Here is a 19,921-nt window from a genome sequence, read left to right on the forward strand (position 1 = left end):
TCAAGTTCTTATTTATCAGTTAATTAAAATAGAGTTCAATTAAATTTTGGATTAAGGATTTAATGATCTAAATCATTGATAACCCTAGAATCTGGTGAAATTACCAACGAATCAGGTAGGAAAGATCTCCTTGAACTTTATAAAATGTCACTGTATTCGTCAATGATAAAACTAGAAGACTGAAGACGACAATTTTTTTTTTTTTTTGCGCTACGCGGGCCTCTCACTGTTATGGCCTCTCCCGTTGCGGAGGACAGGCTCCGGACGCGCAGGCTCAGCAGCCATGGCTCACGGGCCCAGCCGCTCCGCGGCATGTGGGATCTTCCCGGACCGGGGCACGAACCCGTGTCCCCTGCATCGGCAGGCGGACTCTCAACCACTGCGCCACCAGGGAAGCCCGACAATTTTTTTTTGAAGTCTCATTATTTTTACTATTCATCTAGTTGATTCTAAAAATCTGTAACAGTGGTTCACAAAGTACGGTCCACAGATCCCTGAGGCCCCAAGACACTTTTCGGTTAGGTCAAGATATTTTCATGATAATATTAAGACCTTAGTACCTTTTTACTATGTTGATCTTTAATCTGATGGCACAAAAGCAAAGGTGGATAAAATCGCTGGTGCCTTAAGGCAAAGCAAGGTAATGGCACCAGCAGGTTCCTGTGATGGTGATGCCCCTCACCCTGCCACAGCCAGCGTTAAAGCCAGTGCTGCTTACACTGCATGTCCTGGATGAAGGAGTGAGTCTTCCTTGGGGAGGGTTTATAATTTTTACTCAATCTCAGCCCTGAGCACATGCTTCAACGTCCTGTGAGACAGGTGGGAGGCGTGCAGAAAGGGTTTCTGTTCCCACCGAGGACGGCGGTCATCTCGAGGATGAACACCATGCGCCTGAGCTCCCGAACCCACCGAGTCCCTCACAGAACGCTGCTGCACTTGAAGGGACATGCAGACAAACCGAGGCCAGCCAGGCTTGGGGATCTGGCATTTCCTCAAACACAGATGAAGGGAGCCTGTCACTTCAAGGAAAACAACTGACATCATTCGCTGCCGATGATAAAACTTGAACATTCAAGCAAAACTTAGGCTCTTGGAATTATGACAGCATCCCAGGAGTTGAAGACTTTTCTGATGAGATCGATGATGACATTAACACGTGGGGCTTTGTTGTGCTTACAGTACAATGAAACTGTCAGTATTTGGAAGATCTGCATTGCTCAGGAAACCAGTATTTTCCAGATGGCCAACACGTGATGCTACAACGTCATGTAAGAGCAGAAGGCCCGTCTAAGGGCGAGACTGACTAACAACAGGGTAGGGAAGGGTCTTCGGAGGGATTCAGATTCTACGTGGCAATTACTTTAAAAAAGCTACCACTTGTGTTTTGGTGTAGTATCAACGAAGAATATCTACAACTATCTGAAAAGGAGATTAGATTGAAAGCACTCCTTTTTCCAATTACAAGTCTGTGCAAGGCCAGATTTTCTTCATCCAAGACAGCATATGGGCACAGACTGAACGCAGAATTCAGCAGTCTTCTACAAACCAGACATTCAAGGCACTGGAAAAAATCCAGGGCAATTCTACTCTTATCAGACTTTTTTTTTTGGAAAATTTAGTTATTTTTCATAAAATATGTTAACATGTAATAGCTTTTTCTTATTATTATTTGAATTTAAAACTTCTGTTTTAATTTCAGTATGGTAAATTGTGATAGAGATAGTCCATATAAAAAAACCTTAATAATCTGGGGCTATCGATAATTTTTAAGCAGGTAAAGGGGGCCTGACCAAGAAGGTGAAGAATTGCTGGTCTATAGGCTATGAACAGGCCAAGCTGTTAAAACAGGTGGACTGTTACATGTTCTACTTTCACATAATTCATTCCGATACTTGCTGATATGTAACTAAAATATCAATTCCTACAATGACCCAGATAAGTATGGTACAAAATTATCTTCAGAGGTCAAGAATATAAGCATCATCAATATTTTTCTCGTTACTTGGAATAATTTCACTCGCAAGTATTAGTAATTCTCCCGATTAGAAGGAAAGGGAATGGAAATAAGGGATAATTCAAGGGAATGGGTTGAATAACTTAGAATAAAGCTCAGAGAAATATGCACCAAATTCTGAAAGTGTCATCAGTGGCCCCCACTGACTGAAAGGTGGACGAGGTAAAGGGCAGGATAGGGCCTTTTTACAGTGGGATGACGGGCAGCTATCTCCATTCCAACCCCCAGTGTTTGTCATATTAAGAGAGAGAGAGAGAGAGAGAGAGAGAGAAAGAGACCCATGTATCCAGGAATGATTACTGAAACACCACTGATAATGTTCAGATGTTCTGCCATGATGTAGCCTGAGAACCCATCACAAAACCCTCACTGCTAATACCTAACTTCATTTTACCTTCATTTATCTGGCGGTTCAACCGATCTGTGCCTGCTGTCCCCACAATGTTCTAAGTCCCATCTCTGTTCTTTCCACTGTGTTACACACCCTCCACCCCTGCTTGGCACCTCTGGCCAACGTTACCTTGACTGGCCCCTTAGAGCAGTAGGGATTATTAACCAGGGGGGATTCTGCCCTACAGGGCCATGTGGCACAGTCTGGAGACACTCTGGGCTGTCACAGTTAAAGGCAGGGAGGGGCGGTGTGTGCCACAGGCATCGGTTGGGTGGGCACAGTCCAGAGATGAGGCTGAACATCCTACAAGGCACAGGACAGTCCGCCTGACAGAGACCATCAGTAGTGCCGACGGAGAAAACCCGGCTTAGAAGCAGGAAAGGATCCTGCAGTAATGACATATAAGGCCTCTGCCTTTTACCTTTTTCTAACTTTCTGTTCTCCTCTTTCAAACAGTTAATGTGATGTATATACTGTAATATCCACCTCCACCCCCGACCCTGCTGCCCCGGGCCACTGGTTTAGCGTCACTAACAAGGCAAAGCGGTGTGGAAGCCCGAACTGGGATCCCGCCACCCCAATCTTCTAGTTAATGTGACCTTCAAGTTATCTGCTTCTGAGACTCAGTTCCATCCTCTACAAATACAGAGAAAAAATAATATTAATAACGCTGTTTCCGCACAGTTATGAGGATGGGAGACAGCGTGTCAGAGAACGGAGCTCACTGCCAGACATACAGCAGGCGCTCCACAAGTGGACAAGGGTGCTGTTGACCCCCACGGGCACTAACTGAGCACCCCTTTCTCCACCAGCCGCTGCAACGGAGAAGTACGGAACGAAGAAGCGGCATCGCGGCGACAGCTCCTCATCTGGGAGTAAAAGACAGGCTTGGACCTCAGGTAAGGCGACCGAGAAACATCCCCACCGCTTGAACAAGTGTAAATGAGCGCCCCGGGGCTGGAGCCTGGAGTCCCGCGGTCACGGCACCGTCCCAGCCCGCGCTCGGCCCCAGCCGAAGCTGCGCCACGGTGCCACAGGCAGCCAGACCCCAACCGAGGTGGCTTCAGCCTCTGCTCAGGACAGACCCTTCGCGGTGTGCCTTGAATAAGAGCACCCGATGCTACTTCCCCACTCAGCCGGCGTTCACACGGCCCGGAGGGACAGCCGGCAGGAAGGAGTTCGCGGGCTTCCCGGAGCCCCGTCCTGCTGCTCCCCGCTCTCCCAGGAGAAGCCCCAGCAGGCCTGCACCGAGCGCGTCCGCCGCTGGGGGGAGCGCCTGCCTCGCGAGACGCGACGCAAGCGCGGGGCGGTCCCGTCTTTCGCGGGAGACCCCCCACCCCCAACCTCCTGCGTCTGCGGGGACCGTGGCGTATCCCCAGGGTCTTAGGAACCTGGAGCTCAGGCGCTCAGATCTGTCTCCGGAGCCCTTTTTCCCGGCTCTGGTTTGCTCGCTGGGACTTGCCTTTCTGCAGTACGTGCGGGTGTTTTGCTTCTGATTGAAACGGCAGTGCTCATTCTACAGCGAGTTACTGGGTTATTAAAAAATGAGTCTCCTCCACATTGGCTACGTTTGGGACAGTGGACGCTCCCCTGGGATTCCATGAAGAGGAACGCAAAACCGTGGCCATTTCCCAGTGATGAACTAAAGATATTACTGAATGTGAACTGTGTTTTTATATCATTTTAACTCATGTAATAACTTGTTCCTCTTGTATGTTGCAAGGATGACAAAAGAGCAATTCTATTTGTGATACTAAGTGCATTTTTAACATATTTGGCTTCAAGTGAGCAAAGGTGATGGACTTACTGACAAGTGTACCCAGGGAGTCATACAAGTTATTCCTGTTGCTCCTCCCCCAGGCCCTGCTTGAGAGGAAACAGTGCTGCTGACCCACCTCACAGCTCTCCCCAGGGACCTTCCCCGCCCGGAGGGGGAGCTGTCAGAACTGCCCCCCTGCACGGCAGGCCCCCACGACAGCTGTTCTCTTGCTCTCTGGACAGCCCCTGCCTGACTGGTTCCACCTCACCTACACCCACTCGCATGGCTGGCCTTCTCTCCTGGAGCCTGATCAGTAAAAATGCCTACGTACTCGCCCCGGGCCCAGCTGGTGGTTGCTGGTACTGTGCTTCCAGAACAAACGGTTGGTTTATGCGTGGCCTAAAAATAGCCAGCTTCAGGTAGATGATGCCTCTTAAGTGTGGGCAGCACCTCGCTGGGTGTTTGGCTTTGACTCACTGCAACAGGGGCACTTCTGCTCCAATGCCATACACATTTTTTCCCCTGGAAGTCCTTCTGTTTTGTAAAATCATGCAGAAAGAAAGAGAAAGAAAAAAGAAGAAAACAAAGGAAGGGAGGAAGGAATGGAGGAAGGAAGGAAGAAAGAGGACTTAAAGGAACAACAGGGCTAGGACCAGACCACTGGAAACCCAGGGCGCATGGGTACCAGGGCCCTAAAGAAACCAAAGTCAATCAGTTAAAATCGCTACCAACGTGCAGTTTCATCACAGCTCATCCCTTGCATCCGCGCAGCCTTGAAGCCCGGGGGGCTCATCTTCTCCTTGTGCAGGTCCTGGGAGATATTATCTTCTAGCGCAGGGCAGTGATACCAGAACTAAAAGGTGGTCCAGGGCAGCCTTTCTCCTCCATCATGTTCTGCTTGGCTTCTCGGGGACCCCTAGGGTCCACGCCGCCCAGCACAGTGCAGCGCCGGTGTCCTGAGGACCTCACCCCGTTCCTGGCGCTAGAGAGAAAGACTTTCTTCTCCGGATCTTCATAAATACACTGTCCTGGCGGTCACTTTAACTGTGGGACACCTTGCCGGCCCACCTCCAAACATCACCACGCAGGAGGAAATGGAGGACCCCCAGGACCACTTCCCTGTTTACCAAACACCCGAGGGCCCTACGCACAGGGGACACAGTGAGGGACCAGGCTGAATCTGACGGTCTGGTGGCCGAAGCACCAGGGGTCGTGCCAGCCTCCGGGTGGAAGGGCCCATGCCTGACGTCCACTGGGCACTGTGGCAGTTCAGACGCTCCCTGCTAAGCGACTGATGACTTTTTAGCAGAGGATAATGACCAAACACTCTGAAATGACCGTCAGCTCCAAATCTCAGATGCTCTAGTAGGAAAGGGTACCAAACCCCTCCCCCTCTTCATCTCCATGTCAGAGCTCTGGATGGGTGGGAAACTCACCCTGGAGAGAAAGAAAGAGTCAAGGTCTCCCTGACTCTGTCACTGGGGTGGGATGTAACCAGGTACCTCGCAGTGCCTCCATGCACACAGCTAGCCTCCAGGGACTTACTGTAAACTCCCGGTTGGGGGTGGAGAGCTGTGCGAAAACAAGTCAAGCACCCGGGGTTACACTTTTACCAGGCAAACCCTGTCCTTTTGTAACGTGGTGGGTGGGGTGTGTGGGGAGATGAAGCTATGTTCATGGGAGAGACCTCAGTGATCACATGGGGTCTCAGCAGTACAGAAACGTCCCCCCTGGGGACGGGAGCCACCCCTGCAGGCTGCTGAGGAGGGGGGTTCGAGGCTGCTGGTACCCTGCTAACGGTGGCCCGGAGCAGCAGATGACCTCCATGTCCAGTTTCTGGAGGCAACCCTCTAAACTGCTGTGTGAACTGGGGGTGACCTAAGTCACCCCAATAGCTCCAGTAACTCCCATTTGGCTAAATACGGCTCCTGTGGTCAGCCAGGACCTGGAACAAAAATCGGCTGTGCCCCCATCATTGAGAAAATCCCAAAGTGCAGAGTGTGTGTGTGTCTGTGTGTGTGTGTGTGGTGTGTGTGTGTGGTGTGTGTGTGGTGTGTGTGTGGTGTGTGTGGTGTGTGTGTGTGTGGTGTGTGTGTGTGGTGTGTGTGTGGTCTGTGTGTGTGGTGTGTGTGTGTGTGTGGTGTGTGTGTATGTGGCGTGTGTGTGTGTGGTGTGTGTGTGGTGTGTATGTGTGGCGTGTGTGTGTGGTGTGTGTGGTGTGTGTGTGTGGCGTGTGTGTGTGGTTGTGTGTGTGTGGTGTGTGTGTGTGTTGTGTGTGTGTGTGTGGTTTCAGACGCGTATGTTTAGAAGAGAAAGAAACTAAGTATCAGAACACAATTTATGCTTAAAGTTCACGTGGAAAACCTCTGAACTCACAAAAAAGTGGCTCCCAAGAGTAAAAACTTTCAGGCCAGTTAGAAAGCAACACTTGTTGGATGTAAAAGCAGCAGCCATGTCCACTGCGGGTCACCTGAAACCAATGTCAAATGTGCTTCCTGCAGATTAGCTCTACTGCTGCCCAACTGCAGCCTGGAAAATGAGACGTGCTTTGGGTAAAGTCCGAGAGAGGGAAGGGGTGCACGCCAACGGTCGCGACCCGTGTCGTTTGCATGGCGTCGTACAGAACCAGCGCTCACTGTGCTGACAGAAACTAGGACGCAGCACTGAAGTGCATGTGCACATACGTGATCCACATACACATGTGTGTCCATGATGCACAGACAATTCTAATAATTTGTTTTAACCTCTTACGAGCGGCTCCTTACATTTAGTCAGTGTTAATGGAAACCCATGGGTCACAATGTATAGGAACTGAAATTAGAAAAGAACCCTATAGCCTATTTTGAAAATACCAACTATTTGATAAATTATATTACTATATTCTACACAAAGGTATCAAAGAAAGCCCTTAACACAGACGGAGAATGAAAAAAGCTCACGACCATAACTACCTTAAATAGAATTAAATATCAGTATTCTGGTATCAGGTAAGAAGAGAATTACCTAGTGTATAAGGCAGGAATGTCAGTGTATAGTATCTTTAAAAAACCACCTCAGTTTCTCACAGACAAGCTTAACAAAGTTATTAACAATCATATTAACATTTGCATAGCTCTTAGAGTTTTTGAAGCACTTTAACATCTATTATTTCGCTCTGTCAATGCAACTGAGATAGCTTTCTACAAAATAGAAATGCAACAGGAGTGCAGGCAGGAGGAAAGGTTAAACAGTAGAAGCAGATGAATTTGTTCAACAAGTCAAGATACTTATTAATTCATTTGTTTGAAACAAAATAGCTTGGATTAGATACCCCTGCTTGTCTGCCTTCTTGGGCAGAGAAAGGGCAAGAATAATTTCCACATATTTGCATCCGCCGTTAGTTCACAGTAAAGGAAATAAAATCCTACGCTTTATTAGAAGAAAACCTAACGTAACCGCAAACAGCACTTCCCACAAGTGGGCTCGGCCCCCTGCGGGGCTCAGCACGGGGGAGGGGCACTCGCCCGAGGCCCAGGTCTGGGGCACAGGTGCTCTGTGCAGAGCAGCTTGTTCTGATCCTGCCCCCTCCTTGGTCAGTGGTGGCCTTCTCCCTGTTTCTGAGCTTCAAAGCCTTGTACCGATGTCTGATTCCTCCTTCCCCTCCGTCAGCTGCCGGCACCTCCTGTTCTAACTCTTGTTCTCCCCCTGAGTCTCCTTAGTCTGGTTCTGGGGCCTTCACTCAGGTTCCTACTGTGATACTACGGACCATCTACCAGGTCAGGCCCCCACCCGCTCCGGACACCCCAGCAGCCTGACACTCCTCAAGTTCTCTCGGTACCCCTTCAGTGGGTCTTCCCTGCACCGCATTCAGTGCAGACTGTGAAGAGCGGCACTGGGGGCCTGCAAACGCCACCCTCTCTGTCCTACCAGCTGTGTCTCTATGTCTCTGCACTCACTGCCCCATCCACGTAAGCCACGGCACCGGACTTCCTCCCGGTCCACGCCTACCGTCCTGCCCTCTACACCTGTAACCTCCTCCTGGGAAACCTCCTCATCGACGGGCCCGTCCCTAGTGCTCACCCCGTAAATCCTTTCCTGACTTCCCTATAACTCAGCGCGGCCCCCCTCTCCTTCCCTCAGGCTCTTTACGTCGCGGTAACCTTTCCCTTCTCCCCAGGGATAGATGGCGAGCCCCTTGAAGGCAGGGACTGTACTTTCTTATTGCTGCATCCCTGACGGGCTAGCACAGTGCCTCGTTTATTGGAGAGACTCCATCTCCGCTGAGCTGTGCAGAAAATCATGTATGTTTTTTTATAGAACACAAGCGTGAAGGCAGGTGAGGTCATTCTTGGCTCAAGCCTTTAGAAAAGAAGGAGGCCTCCCGTTCCCTCCAAACACTGTTACTCACCCTCCTAATGAGCGATCAACAGCCAGTAAGTGACTCAGCCCGGGGATGTGATTCAAAGCTGCAACAGACGTGAGCCTGAGTCACACTGGCAGCTGGGCAGTTCTGTCCTGCTTTTCATCCGAAAAGCCGGAGGGAACGGCCACAAGAACGAGCGAGTGAACCAGGGGCAGATGTTGTAACTGGACAAACAGCTCGAAGCTGGGTTTCCAAGCGTGGCAGGTGGCTCATTATGCGTGACAGAGGCAAGAGAGCAGGCTAATCAGGCCTAGATCCCACAGCTGCGGAGATTCAAGCCCTGTGCAGTACGCTTTCCGGGGGGACCGAGTGTGAGGAAGGGCGTGTGTGTGAGGTGGGCCCGTGGGATGCTTTCACTTTGCCGGTAGAGCAGAAAAGTGCTAATATGCACATCAGATACTACGTGAAAATTAGCAGTGCTGTATTTGCTGTTGACCTTTTTATTTTGGCGAAAACTCTTAAGATTGACCACGTTCTAAATTATGAATAACTCAACTTAGAAATTATTTACGAGTCTACACTGAATTTTACAGTGTTCAAACAGGAAAGAAGCCTATCCCATTTTTTAAAAAAGGGTGAGAAAGAATCAAATTTAAAAAATAATCTGGATTGAGTTAAAAAATCTTCTGGGAGTATGTTTGCACATTTTGAGTATAAACAAAAGTTTTCTCACTAACACAGAATTTTAGAAAGGGGTTTAGGATCATCTGCTAAGATAGCCTCGGTCCTTTTATCTGACTGGGGACACAATCCTTGCAGGAACATGCAATAATCTTATTTCTAAGCGCTGCTCCAGTTATGCCAGAGAAAAGAACAAAGAAATGATCAGCCTATGGAAAGGCATGGCAGGAGGAAGGAAGGAACATTAGAGGAAAGAAGAAAAGAAGGAAGGTGACGGGTTGGGGGGCAATGCAGTTAGGAAAGACAGCGAAAGGCAGGAAGAAAGACGACTGTAGGAGAGCAAGACCCAGGGAGATGGGAGCTTCAGAGGCGCCTGGCATGTCTGAAATCATCAAAGGGGACGCAGGCTTTGCCATCAAGGGAGGTGCGAGGAGATGCAAGATGATGCAGACACGGCGGTGTGGGGGGAATCCACACTTTCCAAAAAGCAACAGAGGACCTCAAAGCTGCATAGTTACAGAAACATTCAAGGGTAGACAAACTGTGACCTGAAGAAAGTGCCACAGCAATTAAGAAAGAAACAGCCACTAATACTTAAGTTTCTAACCCCCAGGCGTGTGGTACGACTTTTAGTCTATTATGTCCTTTAATCCCAATGCCAATCCAGGGGGTAGGCATGGGTAGACCCACGTGATGGATCAGGTAACTGATAGGGAGGGTAAGGAGCTGGTCTGAGATCTCGCGTCTGGTAATGGAGCCAAGGTCTGATCCCAGCGGACTCCTTCATTCACTCCTTCATTCACTCACTCATTCATTCACTCTCTCAACAGATGTTCACCACTGGACACGGCCAAGCTCCTGGGTGTCACTTACTGGAAGTAGCTGGTGAAGAAAACAGACAAATTCCTTGCTCTCGGGACCTTATCATCTAGTAAGAAAGACAGTCAATAGCTAAATTAACCAATGTCTAATTATAAAATTTGAGAGATACTAGGAATGAAACGGCCAGAGAGGAGTAATGGAAAATAAAGCAGGCCAGAGAGTCTGACGGAACCTGAGGGTTGGGAAGGGGCCACAGAGGAAGGAAAAAGCCCACAGAGGTGAGGGAGCTCGGGGGGGGGGGGGACGTGCAAACGCCCTCCCGCGGGAGAAGACGCACGGCCAGAGCGAGGTGGGCAGGCCCAGAACGTTTTATTCTAGGTGCTCTGGGAAGGCAAAGAATGATGTTACCCGGGCTAGGTGTGAACAGGCAGGAGGCGCTGGCGGGGTTCTAGGAGAGATGACAGTGGCGTGGCCGTGGCTGGTGACAGGGGAGGTGGAAGGGTGGACTGGAGACGGAGCGTGGTGGCAGGAAGAAGAGGCCTGGGGGACAGAAGGGATGTGAGGGGCGCAGGAGGGGGAGCCACCGAGAACCACGCTAGTCCTGGGCGCTGCCCTGCCGTGTATGCATGTATGCCTTTGATCTTCTTGGCATGCTTCTTTCTTCCTTTTTTAAAATTATAGTTGATTTACAATGTTTCAGGTGTACAGCAAAGTGATTCACTCACATATGTACATATATATATACATATGAATATATCTATTCTTTTTCAGATTCTCTTCCATTATAGGTTATTTCAAGATACTGAGTATAGTTCCCTGTGCTCTACAGTATGTCCTTGTTGGTTTTCTATTGATATCCTACATCTTAGCACATTTCTTATACCGAAGAGTGAGCTAGATTTTAAACTGATTTTCAAACTGGTGTTTTACTTGTGTATCTTTTATATTTAATTCATGTGCTAAAATCTCCATTTCCACACTGAGCTCACCCTAGGATGGCCACCCTGCCCTGGTCCACACTGTCCACGAAAGGATGGGGCAGAGCAGGGAGAAGTCCTTTCTAACCGGGCCACCTGGGGTAGGACCACAGCTCTGCCATTTCTCTGGGCAGATACAGAGAAGTCACAGCGCTAAGCCTCAGACTTCACATTCACACGTGGCAACTCTCTCACAGTTTGCTTGTGAGAATCAAATAAGATCACTTGCAGGAAGTCCTGGCCTGTAGCAGGAAGTCAGTGTTAGACTCTCCCCTTCCTTTCCTTCCCCATAATGGTAAGGAGAAGGCCATCAAGAGGTCCTCCGAGAACCCCCCCCGTGACAGACGCACGGTCTGAGACTGTCTCGGGTAACTGGGATGCACTCCAGGGAGGACTGCAGATCCCGTGTGGGGTCCTGAAGTGTCCATGCACGGCAATTCTCGCTCTATAACAACGACCTCAGCCCCTGCCTAGGGGGGCTGCCAGATAAAATACAGGATGCACGGTTAATTTGGCTTTCAGATAAACCACAAGTATTTTTAATGTATAAGTATATTCCAAACACTACTTGGGACATACTTATACTAAACATTTTCCATTGTTTAACTGAAAGTAAATTTGACTGAGCATCTGCTATTTTTTTTTCTTTCTAAATATGGCAAATCTGCGACCAGGCAAATCTCTGCATCGATCAGGAATAACTGCTCCCACACTCTCCCTTCACAGTCCCCCGAGATGCTCCAATTCTTCTCTGTACTAGAGGTTATGTCCCTCACCACCCTGGTTCTCTACTGCTTCTCTTTCTTTCTTCTCTGCATATTTCATGCACCCCCCTCTCACTCCTATCATATCAATATAGGAAGGTCCAAAGTCTCTGGAGTAGCCCTCTGGTAGGTCCGGAATTTGACTGCAGGGTCATAAAGGATGCTGCTGTGGGGACCGTGTGTGTGTGCGTGCGCCTGCTGTGTCCACTTCTTAAAACGAGGACTGTGTTAACCACGCATCACAGGGAATACATCTGGAAAGTTTTGTAGTAGCAGTGAATTAAACTTGCATCCACACCACGGAAGCTAATGGAAGCTGCTTAGACCCTCTGAGTAGAATCAGTTAGTGAATAAACTGAAAGAGAAAAAGCTTTGAGTTCATTCAATAATCACCACTATCAAAAGTCAAGAGTTGGAAACCCTTTGTTTTAAATCACACTACAGGAAAAGCACTTGAACATGAGGGCTACGGTTTCATCTGTCTGAAGGCGCCTTTTATACAGTACATACTCGGGAGCTTCCGTTCCCAGTTTCAGTGCTGAGGGTAAGAACGGGAAGAGGGCAAACAACCAGTTAGTTCCAGAGGCATCCCGAGAAGCATTCCTGTTTACCGTCCCACAGCAAGACAAGGAGCTTTGTCCAGAAGGAGAAACAACACACAGAGAGAGACAGCTCTGTTATTTGCACATTGTCAGGTGAACTTAAAGCACCTCCTATCAAGAGTTACTTCACAGCCTGGTACAAGCTCGTTTTCTCTCTGTGGACTGGGAACAGAAAGTTCAGACCGGTGCCCGTCCGGGGACAACACTTTGAGCAGCAGTGGTAGAGGAGACCCCAGAATTTTATATGCCACACCCTCAGTAAAACAACACAAATGGGGAGATCTCCCCCTTCTGGCCACTTCGTGGACCAAAGACCCTCTTATTCCCTTTCAGTGAAGGCACAAAATATGTTTGGCACTCTAACCATCTAAGTAAGTCTAGGTATCTATGGAAACGCGCGCCCAGGTCAGAAAGGGGAGGGGTTGTGCTTACTCTTCTTGTCGTAAGTCACTGACGCTGCGGTCCAGGGAGATCATGTCACTCGCCACCATGTTAAATCCAAACTCTTTAATGCTGGCTTGAACTGCATGTTTGAATTCTGGTCCCAAAACCAACGGCTTGGCTTTCTCTCCAGGGCCACCAACCACTCCGTGAGGCTCGGGCTCTTTGGGTTCAAAGTTACCGAGGACCCCTGGGCGGAGCACAGGATCACGGTACGTGAAAGTCTGAGGCTTAAATGTGAGATACTGCCTCTGCATTATGTCTTTCTGGTTATCTCCTCCAGCATGGCGCTCTTGTTCATGTTTGGCCTTGTTTTTTCTTCTAATAGACTCTAAGTCCACTTCTACTCCTTCAACATGAGGCCAGGGCACCACGGGTTTGAATCTGTCATCCCCAGGAGCTAGTCCATTGCCCCCTCGGTCAGGCATGGGGTTATTAACAGCTCTGTCTTCCTACACAAAAGGGAGGGGGATATACAGTGAGTACATGAAGGCAACCACAACAGAGTTTATGACACCAATTTTCATGTTTTCAAAATAGCTGAGGCAACAATCAAATGGTCTGAAATATGAAACAGAAGCAGGCCATGAATCAGGGCCCCCATTAGAAGGTACCTTTCCCAGGGGGAGCCAAGAAGAGACTATTTCCTTGCCTAACCGTTCCAAGACAAAGAGGTGGATGCATTTTTTTACTTCTCCCCTTATAAACACGACTCTATCAAAGACCCCTTAATAAAGCATATTGCTGTTTTCTTTCTTTTTCCCTATTTTTTTGGCTACGCTGTGCAGCATGTTGGATCTTAGTTCCCCCACCAGGGATCGAACCCATGGCCCTTGCAGTTGGAACCACGGAGTCTTAACCACTGGACCGCCAGGGAAGTCCCAAAGCATACTGTCACAGGTCAGAGCAAGGAGGTTCTAGGACCTGTGACTAAAGGAGGCACTTAACAGGTCCTGTTGTACAGTGTGGTTTTCCCAGTTATCTGGTGTACGAGGAATATGATGTTTTGTCGGTCACACAGCCACATGGTGGCCGTGCTGTTAGGCATCGCCCACCCCGAGGCTGGCTTCGTGCTCCAAATGCCAGAGGAACAGGGCTGGGATTTGCACTCAACAGCCCCCATTAGGTATTTCCTGCTCAGTGAAAGTTTAGCTGAGTTCCAAACTATATTAAAACAAAAAACAAAAACAAAAAAAGCCCTAGTGACTGTAACTGAGTCAGCTGGGGCTTTTAAACCACACCCAGTACCTAAGTTGGCCACGTTCCAGAAGCGTCCCAAGGAAACACAGACGCTGTGTGTACAGGTATTCTGGGAGGGGTGTCTCCCTTTCCTCACCCCCTGCACATATCTTCCCGTCAGAAGTCCTGAGTGCACGGTGTCCCTGGTGGCGCAGTGGTTGAGAGTCCGCCTGCCAATGCAGGGGACACGGGTTCGAGCCCTGGCCCGGGAAGATCCCACATGCCAGGGAGCAACGAAGCCTGTGTGCCACAACTACTGAGCCCACATGCCATGACTACTGAGCCTGCGCTCCAGAGCCTGCGAGCCACAACTACTGAAGCCCGTGTGCCGCAACTACTGAGCCCGCGGGCCACAACTACTGAAGTCCGCGCGCCTAGAGCCCGTGCTCCGCAACAACAGAAGCCACCACAATGAGAAGTCTGCGCACGGCAACAAAGAGCGGGGGCCCCCCCCACCCCCGCTCGCTGAAACTAGAGAAAGCCCACGCACAGCAACAAAGACCCAACGCAGCCAAAAATAAATACATAAATAAACAAACATTAAAAAAAAAAAGAAATTCTGAGTGCTTTTGCTTCTGGGGTGTCACATGTGAAGTTTTTCCTGAATCCATGCACAGAGCCTTGTTTCTCAACGTCAGCATCACCTCCGTGGCTTTAAGTATACTGACGTCTGCGTCCCACCCCTCAGACACTGTGATTTAATTGGTTGGGGCATCAGAATTTTAAAAGCTCCCCAGGTGATTTCAATATACATCAGGATTGCGCTCCTCTGGCTTAAAGGGAGCACCTCCAGCTATAACCAGCAGAGGTCGATAGAGAATGTGTGCAGCTGGGCTGCAGCGAGGTGAAGAGGTCAGAACCGGAACCGCAGACGGCCGGCTGGTCTGCCACCCACCTCACGCCAAGATCCCCTGGTTCCTTAAGAGATTCATGAAAGAATTAGTACCCCCCTCCCACTGACATGTTTCTACAGTGTTAGAGCTGTCTTGAAAAATGAAGTTAAAAACTTTAAAGAGTACAGAAGTAAGGCTCCAGGTGTGATGCTGATATGCAGGTTGCCGTCTACCAGTAGTTTATCTAGAGACAACGGTCTCTTTGGAAAGTCAGCTAATTCAAATGTGAATTTAGTCGATGATGAAGTTTTGGTAACGCCTAGCTAAGGATTGACTTGAGAGAGTTCAAAAAGGAATTTAACAAGTTTATCTCTTTGTTTAGGTAACACTATAAGCATGTGATACAAAATTCAAAGGCTCGCAAAGGGCATACAGTGAAAGGCAAGTTTTCCTACCTTCCCTTCCGCAGAGGTGCTCACAGCCAGCACTTCCTTGTGAATCTTCCTAGAGATATTACATGCAGATATGAACACACATGTGTGTGTATGACAAGAATTTTTTTCTGAACGTGGGACACAGATTTTAATTGACCGATTAATTTTAAAAGGAACCGTAAGACGTTACAACCAGTTCAAAGGTGAATCCAAAGAACAAATACATAAATATCAAGAATACTGCAAAGAATTTACAAATAGAGCCAAAACTGGTAAAACTGGTCAATATCCAGAGAGCAGTAACCGACTGCATTCCACAGTACATGACTGCCATTTCAATGGACAAGACGTCTGTGCATTACTAGCAGATTTCTCTCATTTACAGGACGGTAAAACAGCTCAGAGATAATGAAAGGGTGAGATAACATAGAAAGCCGAGTTAGATAATGCACCCCATAATCTTTTTGGTCCATTTCAAAGCTTCTCCACGATTTTCCTCCTGTAGCACAAAACAACATAAGATGCAGCACTTCGCCTAACCATCTAATGTGATGCCTGTCCAGGTACAGGTGGATAAGGCTTCTGGATCAGGTTTCTGACCACCGCACACCTGAGTCAAGTAGTAGGGACGTAGCTGAAGCCTAACCTGTGAGCTCTAAGGGTCAGAGTAGGGCTAGTCTGGAGGCAAGAAGCAGCCTTGCCCAAGATCCGTGTCCTGAAGCACTGAGGGCTCTGGTGGGAATTAACCCATCCTGAGGAGAGGAAGCCAAGCACGCCTCTGTCACAAAGAGGCAGGCGCGGAAGCTGGGGGTGATTCCGGTGATGGGAAAGTGTCCTTTTCTCCACTTATCTCCTGGCTCTTTCCAAAATTATACTATACAACCACAGTGTTGTAATAAACAAATTAAAATAGAGAGGTCATTATAAAACTCTCAGATACTGGACTCAAGTCGTTGATGTTGAACAAAGTACCCCACAAAAAAGGAGGAAGACATGGTCCCCCCACTTCAACTTTCCACATCAAGGCTCCAGTGAACCAGTAACGGGGTAGGTAAAGAATGAGGGGAGGGGAAAAGGGACAGAAAAGTACACTGAACAGGTCACTGAAGGTCAACAGAGCATCCTCTGTAGTGCCTAACATTCCACTGGGGGAAAACGGCTTACTGGAAGAATGCGCAACATGAGAGCACGTGAAATCAGGTACCCGAATTGTGAGAGACGTGCTGTGGTTTAGGTGCGTGGGGTCTGATGTGAGACTCGCAAACTTGAACGTTTCTCAGACTCCCCCACCTCAACAAGAGAACGTTTAATGGATTCGAACTTCGTGCTCATCTTCCTCCAAAAATTGTTTCGATCTTCCCTTTGTGTAACCTTTGACTCTTTTTGGCCGCCAGGCTCGTGCGATCTTGTTTCCAGACCAGGGACCGAACCCAGGCCCTCAGCAGTGAGAGCTCAGAGTCCCAACCACTGGACCACCCGGGAGTCCCCTAACCTTTGCTTCTTGGTGTTCTCTGTAGATCTGTTAGGGGCCTGCCTGTCACTCCTACTCACTCTGGCGTCTCCTCTCCCGAGCGAGGTGCAGGTTCATTTGATCTTTCCTACCCCCGTTTCCTCAGCCCACATCTCACTTCTCATCTCCGGGCCCACAGTCAACTGCTTCCTCAACATTTCTGCTTGAATCAAACTGGCACCTAAACTGAAAAGACCCCAGAATGAACTTCCCATTCACCCCACGTCACACACCCGTTTCCATTACTGTCCTCCCCACCTCGGGGACGGGAGCCGCTGCCCACTCGACCGATCAAACACCAGTCCTACGTTGCATCCCCAGCCGCTTGTTCTGACGGCCTACCAATCCCTGACTCCTGTCAACCCTACTGCCTTGTGTAGCTCCTGAGCCCGGCCACTTTCTCCATACCCTCACTGCCGTGAAATAAGATTCGTATTCTACGGCAAGACAAGAAAAATTTCAACACAGAAGTTCTTCTCTGCCCCTTGGCCTCCTCTCTCCCCCACTGTGCACTGTGTGTCTGCATTATACATCAACCCAACCCCCCATCGGCAGAAACACCTGCTCGGCCATCAGGAGCGACTTTCTCCCAGCATCAACAAGACAACTGCTTAAAAGACAACCTTCCGTCTTGAGCTTGTAAGGGCTCACGTGACCCACCACGATGCCACTTAGATCTGGATCATGTAAACTGTCAATGATACGGCATTGGACGTAGCGCCCTCTGTCTCAAAAAACTTATATACCTGTGCCCGGACTCCTAACAGGCAGAACAGTTCTCAGAGCTTTCTGAGATGCTCTTCCTGGGTTATAATCCTCAAATTTGGCTCAAAAAATTTTTTCCATTTCTTTCGTAGATTGATTAATTTTTCTGCCAACACTGCCAAGGCCACTCTGCCCTCTTAACAGGATGACTAGAACAGGAAGAACAGTGACGACTGCAAACACTGTGTTCTAAGTGCTTCACGCATATTAACCTATTCAACGCCAAGAGTTAGGTTCTGTGATTACCACCCCCATTGCACAGACGGAAGAGCCAAAAGAGAAGTGACCTAATGTCGAGATCAGTACAAGGCAAGGCTGGAACGTGCATCCGGGCAGAGCCCGTGCGCCTGAACCCCAGGCATTAGTGCTTCTCCCTCCAACGCGTGCACTCGCTGTCTCTCGTCATTACTGTTCTGCACAGCAGCCGGTGTGACTTCCCTGAAATTCAAGTATGAACACGTCCCTTCCCCTGCTTCCAGGCTCCACGCCGGCCCCCTTCCCTCAGGAGAGCAGACACTCTTCCCAGAGCTTTTCCGGCTCCAGCCTGCACTCATCTCTCCACCTCACCCCCTGGGGCAGGAGCAGGAAACACTCCAGGCTTTTTAGACCTCAGGGTCTCTGCCGCAGTTACTCAAGATGCCATTATAGTGCCCAGAGCAGCCAGACAGTACGTAACCGAATGGGTACAGCTGTGTTCCCACAAAACCTTGTTTACAAAGACAGGCTAATGGGGATGGATTTGCCCCCAATCCCTGCACTAGACTGGAAGTTCCGTGGAAGGGGAGGGACCACGTCCATGGGATGCACCACTGTACCCCAACGCACGCAATCCTAAGTATTTACTGAATAAATGCATGAATCCTACAATATCTGCCTGACTTATGAGAGAGAGTCTGAGAGGGAAAGGGAGAACACGGACAGGCAAAGAGGGGCTTGATCAGACAGAAGCTTCCTAGCGATACTTTATATTCTCTGAAGAGAGGAGGACCTAACTTTATATTCTGTGCACAGTGCTGTATTCTTAATAACGCTGTATAACAGACACCAGAAAAATTGAATTTGCTCACTTCTCAAAGCCTCCATGTCATTAAATCTGAAGGCAAAACCAAATACGAGAATTGTCTGCCTAACCCCAAGTCAATTAAGAATAATCACGTCAAATCGTCATGTTACATGATTCAAAGGATGACTGTAAAGTAGTACAACACTCAACTCCCCGGAGAGGGAGAACTACAGGCTCCTTCTGCCTGGGAGGGAATGAGAGTCAGCAGTTGCCTTTGTGATTTGCTGGTGTTCAGATACCTTCATAAGCACGAGCTGATTTCCTTAACAGTCAAAATCAATGGATCACTATTGATGATTGGAAATGGAAAACAGAATTGGGAGATAATCTTCTAAGATCAGTATGTTTGTAAAGGTGGAAATGTACTGAAAAACAGAATCACGAATCACCAGATGGAAATACGGGGTTAACAGGAATCAGGTCAGACTACTCACTTTCCATCTTACAATTCACCAAGCTCCCCCTTGACCCCAAATCGCCCTTACGCACGATATCTTTCCAGGATGGTCATGCCTCGGTAGAAATGATATGAATACAAAGGAATTTAGAGCAAAGGAAAGTAACACAGCCTTGGATCTGAAATTCGAGGTGAGCCTAGAAAGCTAAGCTCATAATGAGGAGCTTCTGCAGCCACCAGATCTCTTGAGAAATCAGCTCTGCTTTGGGACGTGGCCGCCACTAACAACTGCTCGCGATTTGGCTGTCATTCTGCCTGAGCCACAGAGTTTACAACATAACAGGTCAAATTGAATTCTACAGTTTAAAGACCCTCTTGATAAATTAGAAAAATCCGATCTGCATCCCTTCTCCAGCTGCACTCACTCACCTAGGAGGAGCAGAAGACAGCAGGGAGGGAGGGATGAGAAGAGTCAACGAAGTTCAGAAGAAACGGGGTGAGCCTGTGGGCGGGGTGTCCCCAGACTCTCCCCAGCGTGCGGCAGGATGTAGGCATGGGTGGGGTGCTCCAGCCTCAGCACCCGGTTTCTCTCTGGTTACTACGGCTGGATTCTGAGCTGGCCCAGCCCCTGCTGACATCCTGTGCTCAGGAAGACCACCCACTCTGGCTCCTTTCAGAGGCCTGAGAGTTGACCGCACTGCCCTGGGCGTCGGTGGCCCTTCTGGGGCATGGTGGGTGGGGTGGAGGGGAGTGTCAAGTAATCTGTCTGCTTCATCAGGGCTTGAAATGGATACACTCAAGATGAAACAGAGGACTCACCAATCCTTGAATACGTAGGATGTCCTCCCTTATGGAAAAGGACCCTATTCAAGTACATTTGAAGACCA

General features: G+C 48.9%; 1 protein-coding gene across 7 annotated transcripts in view; it reads right to left on the minus strand.

Annotated features, from left to right (window-relative positions):
• The window catches only part of GALNT7 (polypeptide N-acetylgalactosaminyltransferase 7), a 117,250-nt gene that overhangs the window by 47,039 nt on the left and 50,290 nt on the right, over positions 1 to 19,921 (minus strand). For all 7 annotated transcript variants that reach the window (XR_010945208.1, XR_010945207.1, XR_010945209.1 and 4 more), the window contains one exon: positions 12,785 to 13,245. Coding sequence is in view for 4 of the 7 variants with exons in the window: in XM_067745363.1 (XP_067601464.1) it covers positions 12,785 to 13,245 (461 nt within the window). In the remaining 3 variants the exon portion in view is untranslated. The remainder of the gene's footprint in view (positions 1 to 12,784; positions 13,246 to 19,921) is intronic.

The sequence above is a fragment of the Pseudorca crassidens genome, chromosome 7 (assembly GCF_039906515.1).
Source record: "Pseudorca crassidens isolate mPseCra1 chromosome 7, mPseCra1.hap1, whole genome shotgun sequence".
In the NCBI taxonomy this organism is placed as follows: domain Eukaryota; kingdom Metazoa; phylum Chordata; class Mammalia; order Artiodactyla; family Delphinidae; genus Pseudorca; species Pseudorca crassidens.